This window comes from Apus apus, chromosome 24 (genome assembly GCF_020740795.1).
Source record: "Apus apus isolate bApuApu2 chromosome 24, bApuApu2.pri.cur, whole genome shotgun sequence".
In the NCBI taxonomy this organism is placed as follows: Eukaryota; Metazoa; Chordata; class Aves; order Apodiformes; family Apodidae; genus Apus; species Apus apus.
The window spans coordinates 1,967,184-1,984,841 of record NC_067305.1 but is presented as its reverse complement, the minus strand read 5'-3'; the positions used below and the strand labels follow the sequence as shown (position 1 = coordinate 1,984,841).

At 60.2% G+C, this 17,658-nt stretch overlaps 1 protein-coding gene across 3 annotated transcripts in view; it reads right to left on the bottom strand.

The window, feature by feature from the left end:
* Positions 1–2,183: 2,183 nt before the first annotated feature.
* CSNK1G2 (casein kinase 1 gamma 2) overlaps positions 2,184–17,658 on the bottom strand; it is a 46,849-nt gene continuing 31,374 nt past the window's right edge. For 2 of the 3 annotated variants that reach the window (XM_051639669.1, XM_051639668.1), the window contains 11 exons: positions 10,548–10,588; positions 9,953–10,022; positions 9,148–9,296; positions 8,437–8,671; positions 8,087–8,172; positions 7,583–7,667; positions 7,352–7,500; positions 6,848–6,931; positions 5,249–5,353; positions 3,637–3,743; positions 2,184–2,961 (listed from right to left, as the gene is read on the bottom strand). In XM_051639669.1, coding sequence (XP_051495629.1) covers positions 2,907–2,961; positions 3,637–3,743; positions 5,249–5,353; positions 6,848–6,931; positions 7,352–7,500; positions 7,583–7,667; positions 8,087–8,172; positions 8,437–8,671; positions 9,148–9,296; positions 9,953–10,022; positions 10,548–10,588 — 1,166 coding nt within the window. In that variant the 3' untranslated portion in view covers positions 2,184–2,906. The remainder of the gene's footprint in view (positions 2,962–3,636; positions 3,744–5,248; positions 5,354–6,847; positions 6,932–7,351; positions 7,501–7,582; positions 7,668–8,086; positions 8,173–8,436; positions 8,672–9,147; positions 9,297–9,952; positions 10,023–10,547; positions 10,589–17,658) is intronic. The other variant, XM_051639670.1, reaches the window with a different exon arrangement.

The window sequence follows — 17,658 nt, the reverse complement described above, 5'->3', positions numbered from 1 at the left end:
AACAGGACCCTCAGCCCTGCTCCTCTGCTCTCACCCTCATGGGCATCAACGCTGCTCTCAGGGCTGCACAAGGTCCCATGGCTGGATCTCACCTCCGTCCTGATCCTCCTCAGCCCTGAGGCCGAAGGCTCCTCCTGCTCCTTCCTTCCCAGCCCTGGAGCTTCAGCCCGGAGCTCCTCTGGGCCCTGGGTTGCTCTGCTGGGAGCTGCTCTTCTCACCCATTCTTTGGCTTTTTTGGGAACATCCACCAGGACGTTGAGAAGGTCCAGGCTGGGCAGGGAGCTGCCCGGAGCCATCAGCCTCACTGCTGCTCCCCTGACCTTCCCCAGCCCTTCCTGCTGCTTCACATGGAAAAGCAACGAGGGGACAGGGCCATGGGCGAGGGGTGACCACGGAGGGGCTGGGGCAGCTCCCACCCAGGGACCTGCCTCGGTAGAAAAGAGGGGGGGGGGGGGGGGGGGGGGGGGGGGGGGGGGGGGGGGTAACCAGTCCCAACACCCCGACCCTCAGGGCTGTGCAATCAAACACAGAACAACACGTTAGGGTTTTAAAGATTTTTTTTTTAATTTTCTTTTTTTCAATTGTTTTTATTATTAAAAAAAAAACGAAAAAAAAAACCCAAAACGAACAAAAAAAAAACCCCAAAAACGAACAAACAAAAAAGCCCCTAAATCCTATGGCTTCCAGGAAGCATCAGAGAAACTGAAATGCCATTTCTGTACACTGGGTTTGAAAGCAGTAACTCAACTCGCAACGGAACAAACGCCCATGGGAACAATCTCAGCACTTGGGTTCCCGGCTGGAAGGGCAAGAGGGTCCCGGGGGCTGCGGCCCCGTCCTGGGCTGACCCCTCGGGGCTGGGAGGAGCTGGGCAAGGACCCCGCGGCCACATCCCGTCCCCTCCGCGGCTCCTCTTCGGGCTCTGCTTGGGTTTGGGCTGAGCCGATGATGCTCTCGAGGAGGGTTCAGCTTCCAGGGAAAATTTAAGGCCTTTTTTTTTTTTTTTTTTTTTAAATATTTTTTTAAAACAACCACCCTAAAACTGGGTTTGGCTCGGAGAGGAGACAAGCGAGGCCAAAGGTTGCACATCGGCCACTTGGCGAGGTGGGGGGGGCCTGCCCTGCCAATCCTTGCAGCCAAAGTCGGGGTCAATCCCGAATTAAGGACAGGGTGACCCTGTCCCCCCCCCCTCCCAGGCTGGTGCAGCCCCCACCCCGTGATTCGGGGCCTCCAGCCCCCACCTCCCCCCACCTCCAGAGATGGTCAGTTTGGACAAACGTTTTGAAGCAGCCACAGATGGTCCCACCCACCCCTCCCAACCTCCCCCCCCCACCCTCAAAAAAAGCCTCAGCCCCTCTCTGGGGGCAGAACAACAGGGTTTTGATGAAGGTAAGTGTGTCCCCTCCCCCCCCCAAAGTGTGATGATCGATACACACAACAGCGCAGGGGGTCGGTGACAGGGGAAGCTGCAGTGCCCGGGGGGTGTGAGGGGTGGGTGTGTGTGGGGGGGTCTGTGTGTCTCTGCGGTTTGTGTGTAAGTTACAAAAAAAAACCCTCCCGTGTCCCCCTGTCCCAGACTCCAGGACGGGGGGGGACACACACCAGACCAGCAGCTCCAGACCACCCTGATGCCCCTTGCCCATCTGGCCCGTGGTGCCACCTGCCCCGGGAACAGCCCCGGGGTGTTTGGATGGGGGGGGGGGCGGGTCTCAACAGGCAGAAAATGGGCTGAAAAAACCCCAAAGAGGCCGACAAAAGAAACCAAAACACAAACCACTGCCCCACGGCGACGGTGCAGTGAACCCCTGGAGCTCCCCCAGCTCAGGCCACCAGGCTGCTCTGCTGTTCCTCCCTGCACTGGTCCCTTGAGCCAGGTGGCCCTGGCAGTGGCAGCTCCAGGGACAGGTTGTCCCTGTCACCCTCCCCCCCCCTACCCCCCCAGCTCCTGGGACTCCCAGACCTGCTCCTGGCACAACCACCCATGGTATTGCCCTGTATTGCTGGCAAAAGTGCATCGAAAATGAACTGTAAACTTGTTCCCTCCCTCCCTGGCCCCGCTCTGGAGCCTGAAGGATGAGGAGGGGACCCGGTGGGGATGGGGGGGGGGAGGGGGTGGGGACCCTAAAGGAAGAGCAGAATTCAGTAACACTGAGGGTGACGGTCACAGACGGACGACTCAGCACTCGGCACCGAGACTCACTTTAAATTAACTTAAAGAGACAAAGAAGCAACAGGAAAAAAAAAAAAAAAAGGAAAAAGAAAAAAAAAAAAGAAAAACAAAAAAGAAAAACCCAAATGAAATCCTCCTCCTCCTCAGCCACTGCTCCCGACATTGTCTTCTTCTGCCAGCGAGGGTTCAGTCTGTAGAGTTGATCCCCATTTCCAAACTAGTTATAGACTCAAAAGCAAGTGAGGCTGTGGATTCGTTTCCCTTCGATTCTTTTCTTCCTGCTTTGTTGTTGTGGGGTTGGGTTGGTTTTTTTTCTCCTTTTCTTTCTTTTCTTTTTTTTTTTCCCTTGCCTTTTGTTGTGGTTTTTTTTTTTTTTTCCGCTTTGTTTGTTTTTGTTTGTTTGTTTTCCTTTGCCGACGGACGCGGGAACTTCAGCGAAGTCGCGGGGTGTGTGTGTGTGTGTGTGGGGGTGTGTGGGGGGAGCTCAGGTTCGAGGAACCGGCCCCCGCGCCGGGCGAGCGGCGGAGGGAGGGACAAGCAGTTTGGGGAGGCCCCGCTCCCCGCCTGCGCCTGGGGGGGGCCCGGCCGGCTCAGCCCCCCCCCCAGCCCCCCCCCGGGCCCACCTTGAAGCGAGGGGCCGGCGCCGGCAGCTCCGCAGGGCACAGGATCCAGCCGCGGTGGGAGGGAAAGGAGCCGCGGTGGGAGGCAAAGAGGCTCCAGCCCGCCCCGCAGCTGCTCACTTGCGACGCTTGGTGGTTTTCCTCTTCCTTCTCTTGAAGAAACAGCAGCACCTGGGGAGGGAAAGGAGGCGTCGGCATCAGGGGGTGGGACACACAGGATCACCCAGGGTGGGAAAGATCTGAGCAGCAAGTTCAGCCTCTGAGCTGACGCCGCACTAAGTGTCACGTCCAGCCTGTCCCTGAACGCCTCCAGGGGAGGTGACTCCACCTGGGAAGGCCATTCCAGGGATGGGCTCAGCAGCCCCGCAGCCAGGGCAGAGGGGGTGCAGGGGGACTAGAAGCCCCTCAGCTCTGGGAAGGGTTCCTGGCAGCTGGCAGAGGCTGAGGTGGGAGCAAAGTGATGGCCACAGTGACCCCAACCAGAGCAAGTGACACGGGGCACGGGATGCAGCGGCAGCCGCAGCCAACACCAGCGGCTGGAGTCGCAGCCAGGCAGGGGCTCCTGGAGAAGGAACGGCCCTGGATCCACGGACAACCCTCTGCGCTGGCTTCTGGGAGAAGGTGTGAGCCCTGGGGCCGGGCAGGGTGAGGCGGGAAGGGGACAGGGGGGTGGTGGCCCTGGAGGGACCCCCCTTGGTGGGGTCCCAAGGGAGAGCGGGAGTTCCTCGCTCTGAAGCTGGGCTGCTCCTCCCAGGAGGGGACTGGGCAAGGTGGGGCAGGGCAGCTGCTGGAACCAGAGTCCCCTTTGGCCCTGGGGAGAGGGAGGCAGAGGGGCCTGGTCCTTACTTTGTATCGTCTGTCACCTCCACCTCGGTGGGGGCTGTGATGGGGGCGTTTGAATGTCCTGCCGTCGGGTCGTCTGTGTTCAGCTCTCCGTTGGTAGAGCTCATCACCTGGGGAGAGAAGAGGGTCAGCGTGGGGCGGCCCGTGGGGCATGGGCAGGTCCTTGGCCTTGTCCCCCACCCCACGGCAGCTGCATCTCAGAACAGCCCCAGGAGGTGACACAGCTCCCCTGGCCCTGCACGAGCTGGGAGCACCGAGGTCCCCATGCAGGATGGTGCCCTTGCCCCGACAGCCAGTGCTCAGCCTCGGTGCTGAGCGCTCCCAGACAGCCCCATCATACAGGGTGGTCTGGTTCCCTCGGTGTCTCCAGGAGGATCTTGGCTCCTGGGAACCCCTGCAGACCCCCCGGGATGAGGGGATTACTGGCAGCCAGCCGCAATGGGTCTGGGAGACAGCCCCATGAAGCTGTCAGCTCCGAGGAGACCTCAACCATGGCCCAGCGAGTGGCCACAGCTCCTGCTCCCCAGCACGGCCAGACCCTGCAGGACCCAGCCCAGTGCCCACCCTGCAGGGCTGCGCAGGGTGCCAGGGCCGCGAGGAGATCCAAGCCACCAAAGCAACGATGGGGCTGGCACAGGCAACTGGGGCTTGCCTGGACCCCTTCTTGTGCCTGCTGCCCCCAGGCAAAGCCAGGAGCTCCCCGGGGATGCACAGGCCCAAGGATGGCCAAGCTGCTCATCCCTCTGAGGAGGCTTGGCCTTCCCCAGGCTCGTGGAGGAGCTGCCATCCGGCAGGCAGTGCCCAGCCCGCCGGGCAGCCTCCAGCTGCAGTCCCAGAAACAGGCCCAGAGACCCCCCGAGCGCCACCGAGACCCCCGCAGCGCCGGGCACAGGACGGGGGAGGTTGGCAGAGCGAGAGCAGGGAGCAGCAGCAGGGAGGGGAGGTGGTGCAGGAGGAGCAGGGCAGAGCGTGAGCCCCACGGCCTGGCCCAGGGCCCAGCACCAGCAGAGATTCCCGGCGGAGCAGCAGGAAGAAGCGGCAGCGGCGGGGACGGAAGCAGAGACGGAGGAAGCGGCGCAGGCCCAGCCCGGGGGGGTTTGTGGTGCCCGGCCACCCCCCTGGGCTGAGCCCCCCGGCCCGAGGGGCGCAGGGCAGTGAGCACAGGGAGCCAGGGCTGAGGAGCCCCAGGGAGAGAGAGGAGGGCAGGGCTGGAAGCCGTCACTCCGGCCAAAGGAGGCACAGGGAAGTCCCCGGGTGGGATGAGGCCACGTTGTCCGGCACTGCTGGGACTGGCAGCACTGGGGGCAGATCCTGATGCCCACCCCCTGCCTGGCAGTCAGTGCTTTGCCCACCTCTGCCTGCTGAGTCCCACCAGCAGCACCAAGGGAGCCTGGCAGCCCCCGGGAAGCAGCAGCAGCCTGGTCTGTGAGCTGTGAGCACCCCCCACCACGGGCAGGGCAGCACAGCCCCCAGCTCCGGGTGTGGCAGCCGGGGCCAGACCCTGCGCCTGTGCAAGGGGAGCAGGGCTGGGCCTGGCACAGGCAGGTGGTGTGGGGCAGGTTGGCTCTGTCACCCCCCGTGCCCGCCCCTGCCCTCGGCGCGTGGTTGCATGTACCTGGACGGACCCCCCGAGCCTGCCGGCTGCCAGGTGAGCTCCCACAGGCTCCTCGGCAGGCTGCCCCCCGGCCTGAGGATCCCACAACTCCGTCCCCTCGGGCGGCTGCTCGCGACAGGCAGGAGGAACAGGATGAAAAGAAACAAAAGAAAAAAAGAGGAGGAATGGGGAAGAGAAGGGAGAGGTGGAAGGGGCAGGGGCAGGGAGAAGAAGTGGCAAAGGGAGTCGAGAAAATAAGACATGCAAAAGCAAAAAACATGACCGGAGCAGCTCGAGTTTGTGACTGTGAAGGGCACTGTCCCGGTCCCTGCGGCGGCACCGCGGGGCTGCACCCTCCGTGCCACGGACACACACACAGCCCGGCGCGGAGCGGGGCTCTGGGCACGTCTCCCCAGGCGCGGAGGGTCCCCGGTCCCGCCCAGGGCTGCGTGCGGGGCGGGCGGAGCCGCTCGCTGCGGGGGCAGAGGCTGCCGGCCGAGGGCAGCGCTTCCCAGCCGGCTGAGACGGCGGCGAAGTGAGCTGCGCTGCTCCCCGGGGACACGGGCTCCTCCCTGCCAAACCCTCCTCACGGTGAGCACGGCACAGCCCCGTGGCGCTGGGGGTCCCTGCAGAGCCCCAGGCTGGAAACTGCTCCCAGGCTGTGGGAGTTGAACGCTTTGCCTTGCCCACGGCTCTCAAGAAGGGATGTTGATCCACGGCGCTTCTCCCACGCTGGAGGCAGAAAGCAGCCCTTACTGTGAGCAAGTTCCCGGGCATCAGCCAGGGGGGGCTGTGAAGATGTCGCCCCCTCCCTAAGGAAGAGCTGCCAGTGAGAGCCAGGGCTGTCCCAGCTCCCCAGGCTCGTCCTGGAGCAGCGAGGGGCACCTCCATGGGTGAGGGAGGACAGGGTGCTGCACCCCCAGCTCTAGCCCATTTGCTCTGCTCCCCGTGCAGGCTGAAGGCAAGAGGTTGAGGGTCTGTCCAGGACTGCTGGGGAAACGCCCGACCTTGTGCTCCTGACGGCAGCAGTCCCAGAGCTGTCCTTCCTGCACCAGGCCCCAGCACTGGAGAAGGGCTGGGCAGCCCAGCCCTTTCCCCCAGGGTGAGCCAGGCAGGAGCTGCCTGCACAGCCCTGCCTATCCCTGCCCTGGGCTGGTTCCAGTTCAGCCCCACATGTCCTGCTGGTTCCCAGGGCAGAGCCAGCCCCTCTTTCCAGCACGGAGCCACACACTGCCCACGGATACCCATGGAGGCCCAGGCAGCCCCCTCCCTTCTCCAGTGTCCCCATCCCATCGATGAAAGAGGCACCACAAACAGCAGGAAATAACTCCCAGGGGCCACGCAGCACGGGGTGGCTCAGCCTGGACCATGCCTGGTGCTGAACCCTGCAGCTCATCAGCCAGCCAGGCCTGGCACTTCCCTGCCGTGGCAGAGCCTCCCATGGCTGCTTTGTCCTCCTTCTGCCAAGCCACCCAGCCCCAGGGACACTGCCCTGGTGCCCCCACTAGCCACAGACTCGGAGAGGAAGCCCTCCCACCCACTGGGGATGAAAGGAAGGCCCAGGCCCTGCGGGGCTGTGGCACAGCTGCTGGAGCTGTGCCTGGCAGGGCTGCTGCTCACCTGGTGTTTGGTGTGTGGCTGTGCTTTGTCTCTGCTCGGGGGCTGCACCTGCACCTCGCTGTGCATCGTGCCGATGGGGGTGGGCTGGGGACACAAGGACAACATCAGCAGCAGCACAGTCACCCTCCTGCCACCCCGTGCCCCCAGAGCCAACCCTGGGACAAACATACAAACCACCCCAGAACAGGGGCTTGATCCCAGCCCCTACCCCTGCCCCAACAGCCACGCCTGCTGTGTGGCTGCACTGAGTCCTGGAGGGTGCTCAGGGCAGAAAGGGAGGTGACAACTTGACTGCTGGGTTCCCAGGAGCCCCAAATTCCTGTGTCCCAGCTCTACCTCAGGCTTGGAGCTGTGCCTGCTGAGGACTGGTGGAGCTGATCTCTTGGGGATGGCTATGATCTCCTGGGCTGCAGCCACAGACCATCCTGACCCCCCAACCACGCTGCCCCCTGGGCGCCCTGGGGCCCAGCACCCTCTGCCAGCCCCTGCCCCCTTGCTCCTCACCAGTGGCTTCCCTGCCCAGTCGTATTCGTAGTCGAACACGTAACCGTTCCTCTCGAACAAGTCTGTGAAGAGCTTCCTCAGGTAGTCATAGTCGGGCTTCTCAAAGAAATCCAGCCGCCGCACGTAGCGCAGGTACGTGGCCATCTCCTCTGCGGGGACAGAGCGGGCTCAGCTGGGGCAGGGGGCAGGCTGCCAGGCCAGGGGGCTCTGGGGACAGGGACAGGCCCTCACCTGGGAAGTTCTCACAGAGCACCTCCACTGGAGTGGCTCTTTTGGTGTCACCAATCTTCTGGTACCTCTCCTTTAGCGTGTCGGCCTGGCAGAGACAAGGGGCAGGTCAGCAGGATGGCCAGGTGGGAAGGGGGGAAGGCACTGGGTGCTGTCAGACCACAAAGGGTTCCTTGGTCTCCCTTCTCCAGGGAGGAGATCTCATTCCCAGGGAGTCCCCTCACCCAGAGCAGGTCCATAGGACAAGCACTGAGGAGTGCAGTTCCAGGACAGCCACTGTGAGAGCAGCTGGGATAGCTGCAAAGCAGGAGGGACACACAGGGACATCTCCAGCCGCCCTGCACAGCACGGGCCTGGCACAGACCTCAGAGCAACGGCCCCTCCATCTGGTGGGGCACTGACCCAGGAAGAAAAAGCTTCCCCCACACACCCGGCTGCTGCCAGTGGCAGAGCAGACCCAGCCCCCCAGGACAGCCATGCCCAGGGACAGCAGGAGCTGGCAGATACCTTCAGGCCTTGCCACGGAAGGCTCCCACGGAGGAAGTACATAAACATGTGCCCTAATGCTTCCAGGTCATCCCTGCGGCTTTGTTCTGCATGAAGGAAAAAAAGAGACATGGGCTCATTTCCCCTGCAGCCACCTTCCCAGTCCCTGCCAGACCCTGCAGCCACCTTCCCAGTCCCTGCCAGACCCTGCAGCATCCCCCTTCCCAGTCCCTGCCAGACCCTGCAGCATCCCCAGCTCCTTGCCCACATCCCAGGCTGAAGAGCAGAAGAGGCAGTTTGTCCCCAGCCCCACCTCTGGCAGTTCCCTTCCCTCTCCCCTTGGGCTGGGAGGCAGGGCTGGCTGCACACACCTTTCCCGAGGTGGGTGTTGATGCTCATGTAACGTGCTGTCCCTGTCAGGCTCTTGTGCTCTCGGTAGGGGATGTGTTTTTTGGTCTCTGGGTCAATATACTCTTTGGCCAGGCCAAAATCGATGATGTGGATGGTGTGCTGCCGCTTGCTGCCCGGCCGCCCCACCAGGAAGTTCTCTGGCTTGACGTCTCTGTAGATGAGGCTTTTGGTGTGGACATACTCCATCCGTGTGATCTGGGGGCAGGAGAGGACATCAGCACTGTGAGGGAGACACACCAGACCCCCTGCACCCTCCTCCTCTGCTCAGATTGCCTCACCCCCCTGCCCCCCCCCAGCAATCCTGCCCCCCTCAGGTTGTGTGTCACCCTGGGGTCAAAAGGACGGGCACAACAGGTTGTCCAGTCCCAGGAGACAACCTCAGTCTGGCCACATCTTGGATACAAGGTGAGAGACACTCAGAAAGGGGCTGCGTGGGGGTAAGGGAGGGCCCTGCTACAGCAGGGAGAGGGTGAGGTGTGTGGGGAGGTGGCCTGGGATGTGCCAGCAGGCAGGATCTCCTGCTGGGCACTGGCTCCCCCCTCCTTCCCTTCCCCTTCCCTCTGGGGTCCCCACGTAGCCCACCCTGTGCCCACCCTGCTCCCCTGGGGCAATCTGTGCCAGGCAGGCCTGGATGAACCCAGCAGAGCCATGGGCAGAGGTTCCACACCCACCAGCTGGATCGCGATCATCAGGACGGTCTTGAGCGTGAAGGTCCGATCACACAGATCAAAAAGATCTTCCAGGCTGGGTCCCAGCAGCTCCAACACCATGGCATTGTACTTCCCACAGGGGCCAAAGTAGTAAACCTGAGGAATTCCTTCTGCAAGAGATGGAGCAGGGGCTGTCAAGGGTGGGGACAGGGCTGAGCAGCACATCACAGAATCACTCTGGTTGGAAAAAACCTTCAAGATCATCGAGTACAACCACTACCCTAACTCTGCCATGTTCACCACTAAACCCTGTCCCCTGGCACCACATCTTTTTTGATGTCTCCAGGGATGGTGGCTCAACCACCTCCTTAGACAGCCTGGATCACCAAGTCCAACTCCCACCCCAGACCAGGACGACAACCCCAAAGTTCACACCATGTCCCTGAGGGGACACACATGGCCATGCTGTCACAGCCATGTCACTGCTGAGCTGGGATGGGGGGCTGCAGATGGGGGGATGTCTCTGCACTGCCCTCCCTCCATGCTGCAGACAGCCTGGCTCTGCTCTTGGCAGGAGGGTGGAAAAGGCAGCTCCATCTGCATCCCTGACTGCTGCGGGGGAGGTGGGGGAAAGATCCAAATAAAAAGGGATCAAAGATTAAGTCGTGGCTCTGTGTAAAGTTGGCCTCTCCCAGCTGAGCAGATGGGCAGGAGTCACCCATGCCAGGGAGTGAATTTGCAGTGTCACACTTTCAGGAAGCCTCCCTCTCCCTTTTCCCCTTCCCCCTTTCCCAGCCAGGCCTCCTGGGAGGCCAGTTCCCTGTACCTGCATTGCCGAGCTGCTTGTAGAACCGATACTCCAGGTGCAGCTGAGGGGCCCGGGATTTGATGGGTTCCTTGGAGGAGAGAAGGAGAACAGTTAAGGCTGCTGCAGGGAGCAGGATGTTCAAGGGGTCTGGGCATCAGACACATCCTTCACATGCTGGCAGCAGCTGGACTAAAAGCATTTGAGGCTGAGAAAAACTGGTATCAATTGGAGATGAAGCCTCAAGGAACAACAAGAGAAAAGCAGCCCTTATGGGAGCCAGATCCACCCAGAGAGAGCTGGGTGCTGGGGCAGACATTAGCAGGAGCAGGTGTCAGTGGGGACAATCCTCTCCTGGAGGTCCCTCTGCTGCTGGCACTGAGGTCCTAAAGAAGTGAAGACCCAGCTCCCCTGTCCCTGGGCCCAGCTCACTCCAGCTGCAGGGACTGTGCTGTGAGCTCAGCTCTTGTGCAGCCACCCAGCTGTCACCCACTGCAACCCACTTGTCACCCACTGCAACCTGCTCAGCTCTACCCTCCCCAACAGCCTGGGGAGGACGAACAATCTCCTTCCCATGTGGCTCCAACATCCCTGCCCTGACCACGGAGGGACTCACCAATTTGATAGCTACGTATTCGTTTGTGTAGAGGTTCTTTCCTGCAGGGAGAGAGATGAAAAAGGCAATTGAAAGCAACTGAGCCTTTGCATTAACCCCCACATTACACCCCCAATGGCTCCTGGGCTGCAGAACATCCCAAACGGGTTTGGTGGCTCCTACAACATATAACCAGGCCTGGAGGCATGAGCAGGAACCCACAGTGGGGAGTCCCAACATGCCTGTTAATTATCCCCAGGTGAATTACGTGGGTTCCCCTGGGACCTGCAGGCTGTTGGGGGGCTGGAGCCAAGGCTGCTGGGAGGGAACAGTGTCCCAGTCCAGGCCTGCTGGGATGTGACCAGCCAAGGCTGGGACTTGCTGCTTCTCTCAGCCACATCCCTGCATGCAGTGGGGCCACCCTGCTCAGGGGGAGCTGCTCAGAGCTGGGGGATGGGACCACAGGACCACGCAGAGGGTGGCACAGAGGAAGGACCCCCAGGAGCACTGGGGCAGCTTGAGGCATCGCAGCTGCAAGGACACCATGGGCAGGGGAAATCCCTTCCCCAGGGCTGGGCTCACGCCTGGGGATACCACCCATGTGTGTGTGTGTGCACACGTGTGTGGCTCACCCTCCTCCCTGGGGATGCTCCCAGCCACCTGGTGCAGGGGGAGGCAGGAGCAGACCCCCAGCACGGCCCAGGCTGGAGGAGGAGGAGCTGAGGACAGAGATGTGCTGCGGGGAGGGCCAGACGCACCCAGGAGAGCTGAGAGGGCAGCTGTGCCACCCCAAATGACTTCCTAGACAGCTCAGCACCCCCACAGGAGTTCACACCCCCATAACTACACTAAAAGGTTGAACTAAGAGTGTCTGCACATCACCCTGCTCACCCCAGCGAGCCAGGAGGGCGTAAGGAAGGTGTTACACCTGGGAAGTGTCAGTACACCCTCCGCCCTGGGTCCATAAAGGCAAAGATTAAAGAGGTTTGCAGAAATATCCCAGTGTCCCTTCTGCCAGAGCCAGGCAGGACAGTGGGGAGATGGGAGTTAAGGCAGCAGGTCCCTTCCCAGAGCCAGCAGGTCCCCTCCCAGAGCCAGCAGACACACGATCCCACCGCCCGGCACGCGCGGATCTGATGGGGCTGCATCTGTCTCCTCAGATTTTCTCCAAGCAATTTGCTCAGGGAATGAGCTCCTCCTGGCATAAGATTTCATCTGCTCCAACGGCTGCTCTCCACCTGAAGCAGCAATAAATCCTCACTGGGTGACATCAGAGCCAGCTGCTGAGCGCCAGAGCTGGTGGCAGGATTACGAGCAGAGGGATGAATGGGAGATATTAATGGAGCTGCTCCTCCCAGGGACAGGCTCTGCAGCCCAGGAGGGGCTCAGTCCTCCTGCCTCTCCTGTCCCAGGGGACCCCCAACAAGCCACTTTGTCTCTGCAAAACCAACTCCCTTCACAGCAATTAGGAAGTAGGTGATTAGGGAGGGAGAAATGTCTGGCTAATGAACAGATGCCAGACCCAGGGTTTCGGGACCATCATGGACCGATATTTCCTGGGGAGGAGGTGGGACATCCTCCAGAGCCATGTCAGGGCTCAAGGGAACCCTCAGTGAACTGGGAACTTGGAACAGAATGGAATAGAATCATAAAATAGAATCATGGAATGATTTTGGTTGGAAAGGACCTTGGAGATCATCAAGTTCAACTGTTCCCCCAGCCCTGCCAAGGCCACCACTGCCCCGTGTCCCTCAGCACCACATCTACAGGGCTTGGAAACCCCTCCAGGGATGGGGACTCCACCCCTGCCCTGGGCAGCCTGGGCCAGGGCCTGACAACCCTTTTGGGGAAGAAACAGTTCCTAATATCCAATCTAAACCTCCCCTGGTGCAACTTGAGGCCATTTCCTCTGGTTCTATCAACCTTGATTGGGACAGGGAAGAATCAAAATCCCGATGGAGCCCCGTGCAGCTCCCTCAGCCCTGCTGTGAACCTCCTACCAAAGACTTAAGGGAGGAGAAGCCTGTGCAGGCAGCTTGTCTTCCATGCTCCAGGACCTCTGTGTTTTGCAAGTAATCTCAAGGGCGAGCAAAACAGCCCCATGTGCTGGGACGCAGGAACAGGGAGAGCCCAGACAGGGTCCCCACGTGCTCCCCAGCTAAGGTGGGCTCCAGTCTTGGGGCCACACAGTTCAGGCCAAAAAAAAATCACTGTTGCCTTCAGGGCAGTTCCAAGAGCCAGAAAATTCCCATTTTCCCTGATGTTAGGCTGGGGGTGGGGGGAAGAAAAACCAAGCAGGGCAGGATACCTGCCACCCTGCCAGAGGGGCACTGCAAAAACAACACAGCACAGCAGGGAGACAGAAGGGAAGGAAGCAGGAGCATTCCCAGCAGGGCTGTGCTTGGAGAGGTCCACCCCTGTCCCTGTTACGTGGCATCTGTCCTGTTCCCACCAGGCTGGCCCCCTGTGTCTCGCTGGCACAGAAAGCTACCCACAAAAATGCTCAGCCCTCTCCCAGCCCAAGAAATGAGTCCAAATTGTTTGACACTCCCATGGTTCATCCCCTCCTGTGATGCTCAGAGAGCTTTGACAAAGCTGGTGGAAAAGATGGGGGAGCAGAGAGAGCACAACCACTGCTGCTGCTGAACCACCACCACCCTCTTCCTCTTCCCTGTTCAAAAAATAAGTGTGAAGAGCAGAACCAGGAATAAAAAAACAAGGGAAAAGGAAGGAACAAGCAAAAGAGCAAAGTGGCAGGGATGAGGAGTCTTCCCCTTGGGAGGACCTGGCCTACACCAGGGAACTCCCAGCTCCTGCTCCTGGATCCTGCAGCCGCCCTCATGGTGGTGACTTTAGCACCTAAAATGTGTTGGGAGTCCACGGACTGCCCTGGGGGAGGACTCAGGGGGGCAGCACTGCAGGAGCCACAGACAGAAATGTAAAAGAGAGAAAAGCAGCAAGACAGGCAGCAGAAAGCAAATATTTGCATTTGCAGAGAGGCCTTTGCCCAGCTCTGCGCTTGGCGGCACCTCCGGATCCAGCTGCCAGCACCTGCAGGACACGGTGTGTCCCAGCAGAGCAGAGCCAAAGCCACCAGCAGAGGTGGCAGCCAGCCCCAGGCTCTGCTTGGCATTTAGAAGCCAGACATGGCTTCCTCTTAGCCCTGCACTAACAGCCCACCCGTCCCTCTCCCAGAGGAGGATTTGGCTGGGGGGGCAGCACCTGCTCCCGCACATCATGGTGGCCTGAGGAGGAGCTGGGCCCCGTGCTGGCCCCCAGCCAGGTCCCCATCCAAGTGGGTCCCTGCACCAGCCTCTCAGTCGTGGCCCAGCATGGGACACAGTCCTGGCCATGCTGGGAACCTCCAAGCACCACAGCCCTGAGTCACACCCAGGCACCTGCACTGGGCATCTGGCTTCTCCAGGCCCAGGCCACGCAGCCCTGGTCTCCCACCTGCATCAGCCCCAGCAAGGACAGCTCCTTGGAGCACTGGGCTTTCATACCACCAAAAAACCTAAATTATTGTAGAGTCTGACCTTCCTCTAGAGGAGGTTCTGAAAGACCAAGAGGAAAAACCAGCAAGAGCTCTCAGCAAAGGAAGAGGGACTGTGTGGGCTCTCCCATGGCCTCCTCTGAAGACACCATGAGCCACCTCCAGCCCCACCACAGCCACCAGCAGCTGCCAGAGGTGGCCAAGCCCTTCACCACAGCTGCACGTGTACAGAGGTCTCCAGGGAGCAGAGGAGAGAGGGTGACCCCTGCAGTCTGCTGATCCCACCTGAATTTCCTGCAGGCACCTTTTGTGGACTCCAAGAAGCAACTCCCCAGGAGGCCAGAGGTGACAGCCACAGCTGGACAATGTCCCCAGCACTCACATGTGACCATTCAGCTGGGACACAGCCCCAGCCCAGCTGTGGCAGTGACCTGCTGCTGGCTCATACACGACACAAACACCCACCCCCCCACAGCGTTTTCCTCCCTCCAAAACCCTAGTTTCACTTTATAAAATAAGTTAATTTCCAGCTTTTAACTTAGAAGGAAACCAGCAGTTGTGTTCCAGTCAGAAGTGATGGCACCAGGCTGAGGGAGAGGGGCGAGCACAGGAAAGCAGCAGAACATCTAATGGACAGAAGCTTATGGCAGGAAGAACAGGCTCTGCTGGGTCCCCATCCCTGCCCACACTCCTGGGCTGAGCCTGCCCCGTGGGGCAGCTGGGATGGCCTCCCTCTGATGGCCTCCTCTCCTGTGCCACCACCTCTGCCAGCCCCTCCTGGCAGGGAACCAGTCCAAGCAGCCCCAGGGGAGCTCCAGGCCAGGCCCTGCCCAGTCTGTCTGTCTGTGCCCGACAGGACAAATGCAGCTCCTGGCTCCAAAACGTGGCTCCCAGGCAGCCCAGCACCGGGCAGAGCTTCGGGGGAAGGCTTAGAATAGAAAAGAATCATTTTGGTTGGAACAGGCCCTTAAGATTGTCAAGTCCAACTGTTAACCCAGCCCTGCCAAGGCCACCACTGCCCCGTGTCCCTCAGCACCACATCTACAGGGCTTTGAAACCCCCCCAGGGATGGGGACTCCACCCCTGCCCTGGGCAGCCTGGGTCAGGGTCCAGCAACCCTTTAGGGGAAGAAATTGTTTCCAATATCCAATCTAAACCTCCCTTGGCACAACTTGAGGTTGTTTCCTCTTGTCCTGTCACTTGTTCCTTGGAAGAAGAGACCAACCCCCTGGCTCCAACCTCCTCTCAGGCAGCTGCAGAGCCAGAACGTCTCCCCTCAGCCTCCTTGTCTCCAGGCTGAACCCCCAGCTCCCTCAGCCACTCCTCAGGTTGGTGTTTGCACACCCCCCAGGTGCTTCATGCTCATTTTTGACCTTTTTGGTGAATATCCAGGTTTCTGGGTTTTCCTCCTGTCCCCTCTCCCAGCCCACCCTCCCAAAGCACCACCAAGGAGCTGCTAAAAGGGACCTGCTCTGACCAACCCTGGCCACCTGGGCTGCAGGCTCCTGGTGGCAGGGCACACGAGCCACCAGCCACACTCTGGCCACCCCCTCTGCCACCAGCTTCCTCCTCCCTGCTGTTTCAGTGGGCAGCATCCAGCCCTAGCACAGGGGTGGGCTGGCTGCAGGCAGCAGATGGGCACGGATGCTGCCCAGGCAGGGCAGGGGGGAGCTAAGGAGGCTGTCCAGGGCTGCCTTTGCAAAGCTCCAGGAGGAGGTGGCCCAGCATGTGCCCATGGCTGTGGGCTCTTTGGATGTGCTGCCCAAGGCACCTGCCCAGCCCGGGGTGAAGCACCAGGATGGGGTGACCAGGAGGTAACAGGACCCACGACCTAAACCTGCCCCTCACTAACCCCCCTGCAGCTCCACTCAAGCACCAGAGGGCTGGGGCAGCCCCACCAGCACCCACCCCAGCTCTCCAGTCCTGCCCACACAGCGAGGAACCAGTCAGCAGTGCCAGGAACTGGGACTGGCACCATGTTTGTGCATTGCCCAGGATGCCAAGCCCAGCACGACCATGGAAGGTGGGATCCAAGCATGGCTCCAGCAGCCAGGAACTCCTGCCCAAGTCATTCCCTTTCTGGCTTCCCACAAATGCTTTATGCCCTTTTCTTTATTTTACCTCTGTACCTGGGAGGACACTTGTCCCCACCCTGAGGCACCCAGAAGGACAGAAGGGCACCTGCCTCTCAGCATGGTGGTGAACCTGGGCAGTGTCACCTGTTTCAGGAAGACAACTTCATCTTCCTCCATCCCCCACCACTGGGAGCTGGAGCACTCACCTCCTAGCATGTTTTTGCAAGATCTCCTGCCTTTTTTTTTCTGAAAGGAGAAAGTCCAAAACAGATTTGGGTGCTCTTAAAACACTGAGCTACACTTTGGCCTCCACAAACAGCCTGTCTGGAGGACTGAACACACCATTCCCAGGGGAGAACTGAGTGTTCAGCAACAGCTGGATAGAGTCCCTGCTCCTGCCACCACTTCACAGAGGAATCCCTCTGGTCCCTTGCCATTCATCTGCAGCTGGAGGAATCTCTATTTTCTGTGAAGTCCTGAAAGCATTCCTGAGCCCTGAGGCAGCTCAGAGGCACACCTAAGGAAGACGGATGCAATTCTAGGAGAAAAGCCACATAGCTGTGGCTTCCAGTGCTGCTCAGGCCTTTACCATGTTATGGCTGGGCAGGAGAGGGTGTGACAGGGCTGGAAAAGCACGTGAAAGGACTAGAAGCTTCTCTCACTGGTGGCAAGGACAAACTCTCACAGTGAGAATCAACTGCTGCACAGCTCCAGAGCAAGTGCTCACTGCTTGTCTCTTCAGCCACCAGCAAACTGAGCCCAAGGGCTCCCAGGCCCCTGCAGCAGCTCTGCTCTGAGTGACCCAGACTGCTAGTTTCACAGATGCTCCTCAGATCTGTGAGACTCATGTCCACCTCACTGCTGTCCCTGAAAAGTAAGGGGGGAGGTTAAGGCTCCCCCTCAAGGGTCATGCTGACCCTAAGAGCTGAAGACACCAGACAAATCAACAGGCACAGCCCCAGTTGTTTCAGAGTTCTACCCAGAGCAGGATCTTGGAAAACAGCTTACCCAGAAACATGTACCTGCTGTGGGATGTTCACTCTTAGCAGGGAAGAGGAAGTAGAAGGACACAGGTAGGCTCTGCACAGCTCAGAGCCCTCCATCCACCCCTCCCAGTCAGCCCTGCAGGGAGGCACCAGCATTCCCAGAGGCTGTCCAGACCCACCTGGGCAGTGAAGAGAGAGTGGAAAAATCCCTATTTCCCCTTCCACAAAACCTGGGATGGGAGGAAGGATCAGAGCTCCATGACACTGGGAGTGACAGACCCTCTGCTGCTGAATGTGGGAACCACTTGGCTGGATTTTAAACAGATCCTTCTCCCAGGCTCTGCAATTAAGCAGCCAACTGATCAGGGAGCTCAGGGACAGGAGGGCTCAGCCTGGCACCAGCCTGTCTGTCCTGCTGGGAAGAGCTGATATTAACTGCCCACAGACAGGGGTGGCACAGCGAGGTGGGGACACAGGGACACTCACCCCACCCTGTGCAAGGGTGCCGGGGCTGCGGGCAGCACATCCCAACTGCCTCCCACCTCCTGCTCAAAAAGGCAGGACAGGGGCACACAAAC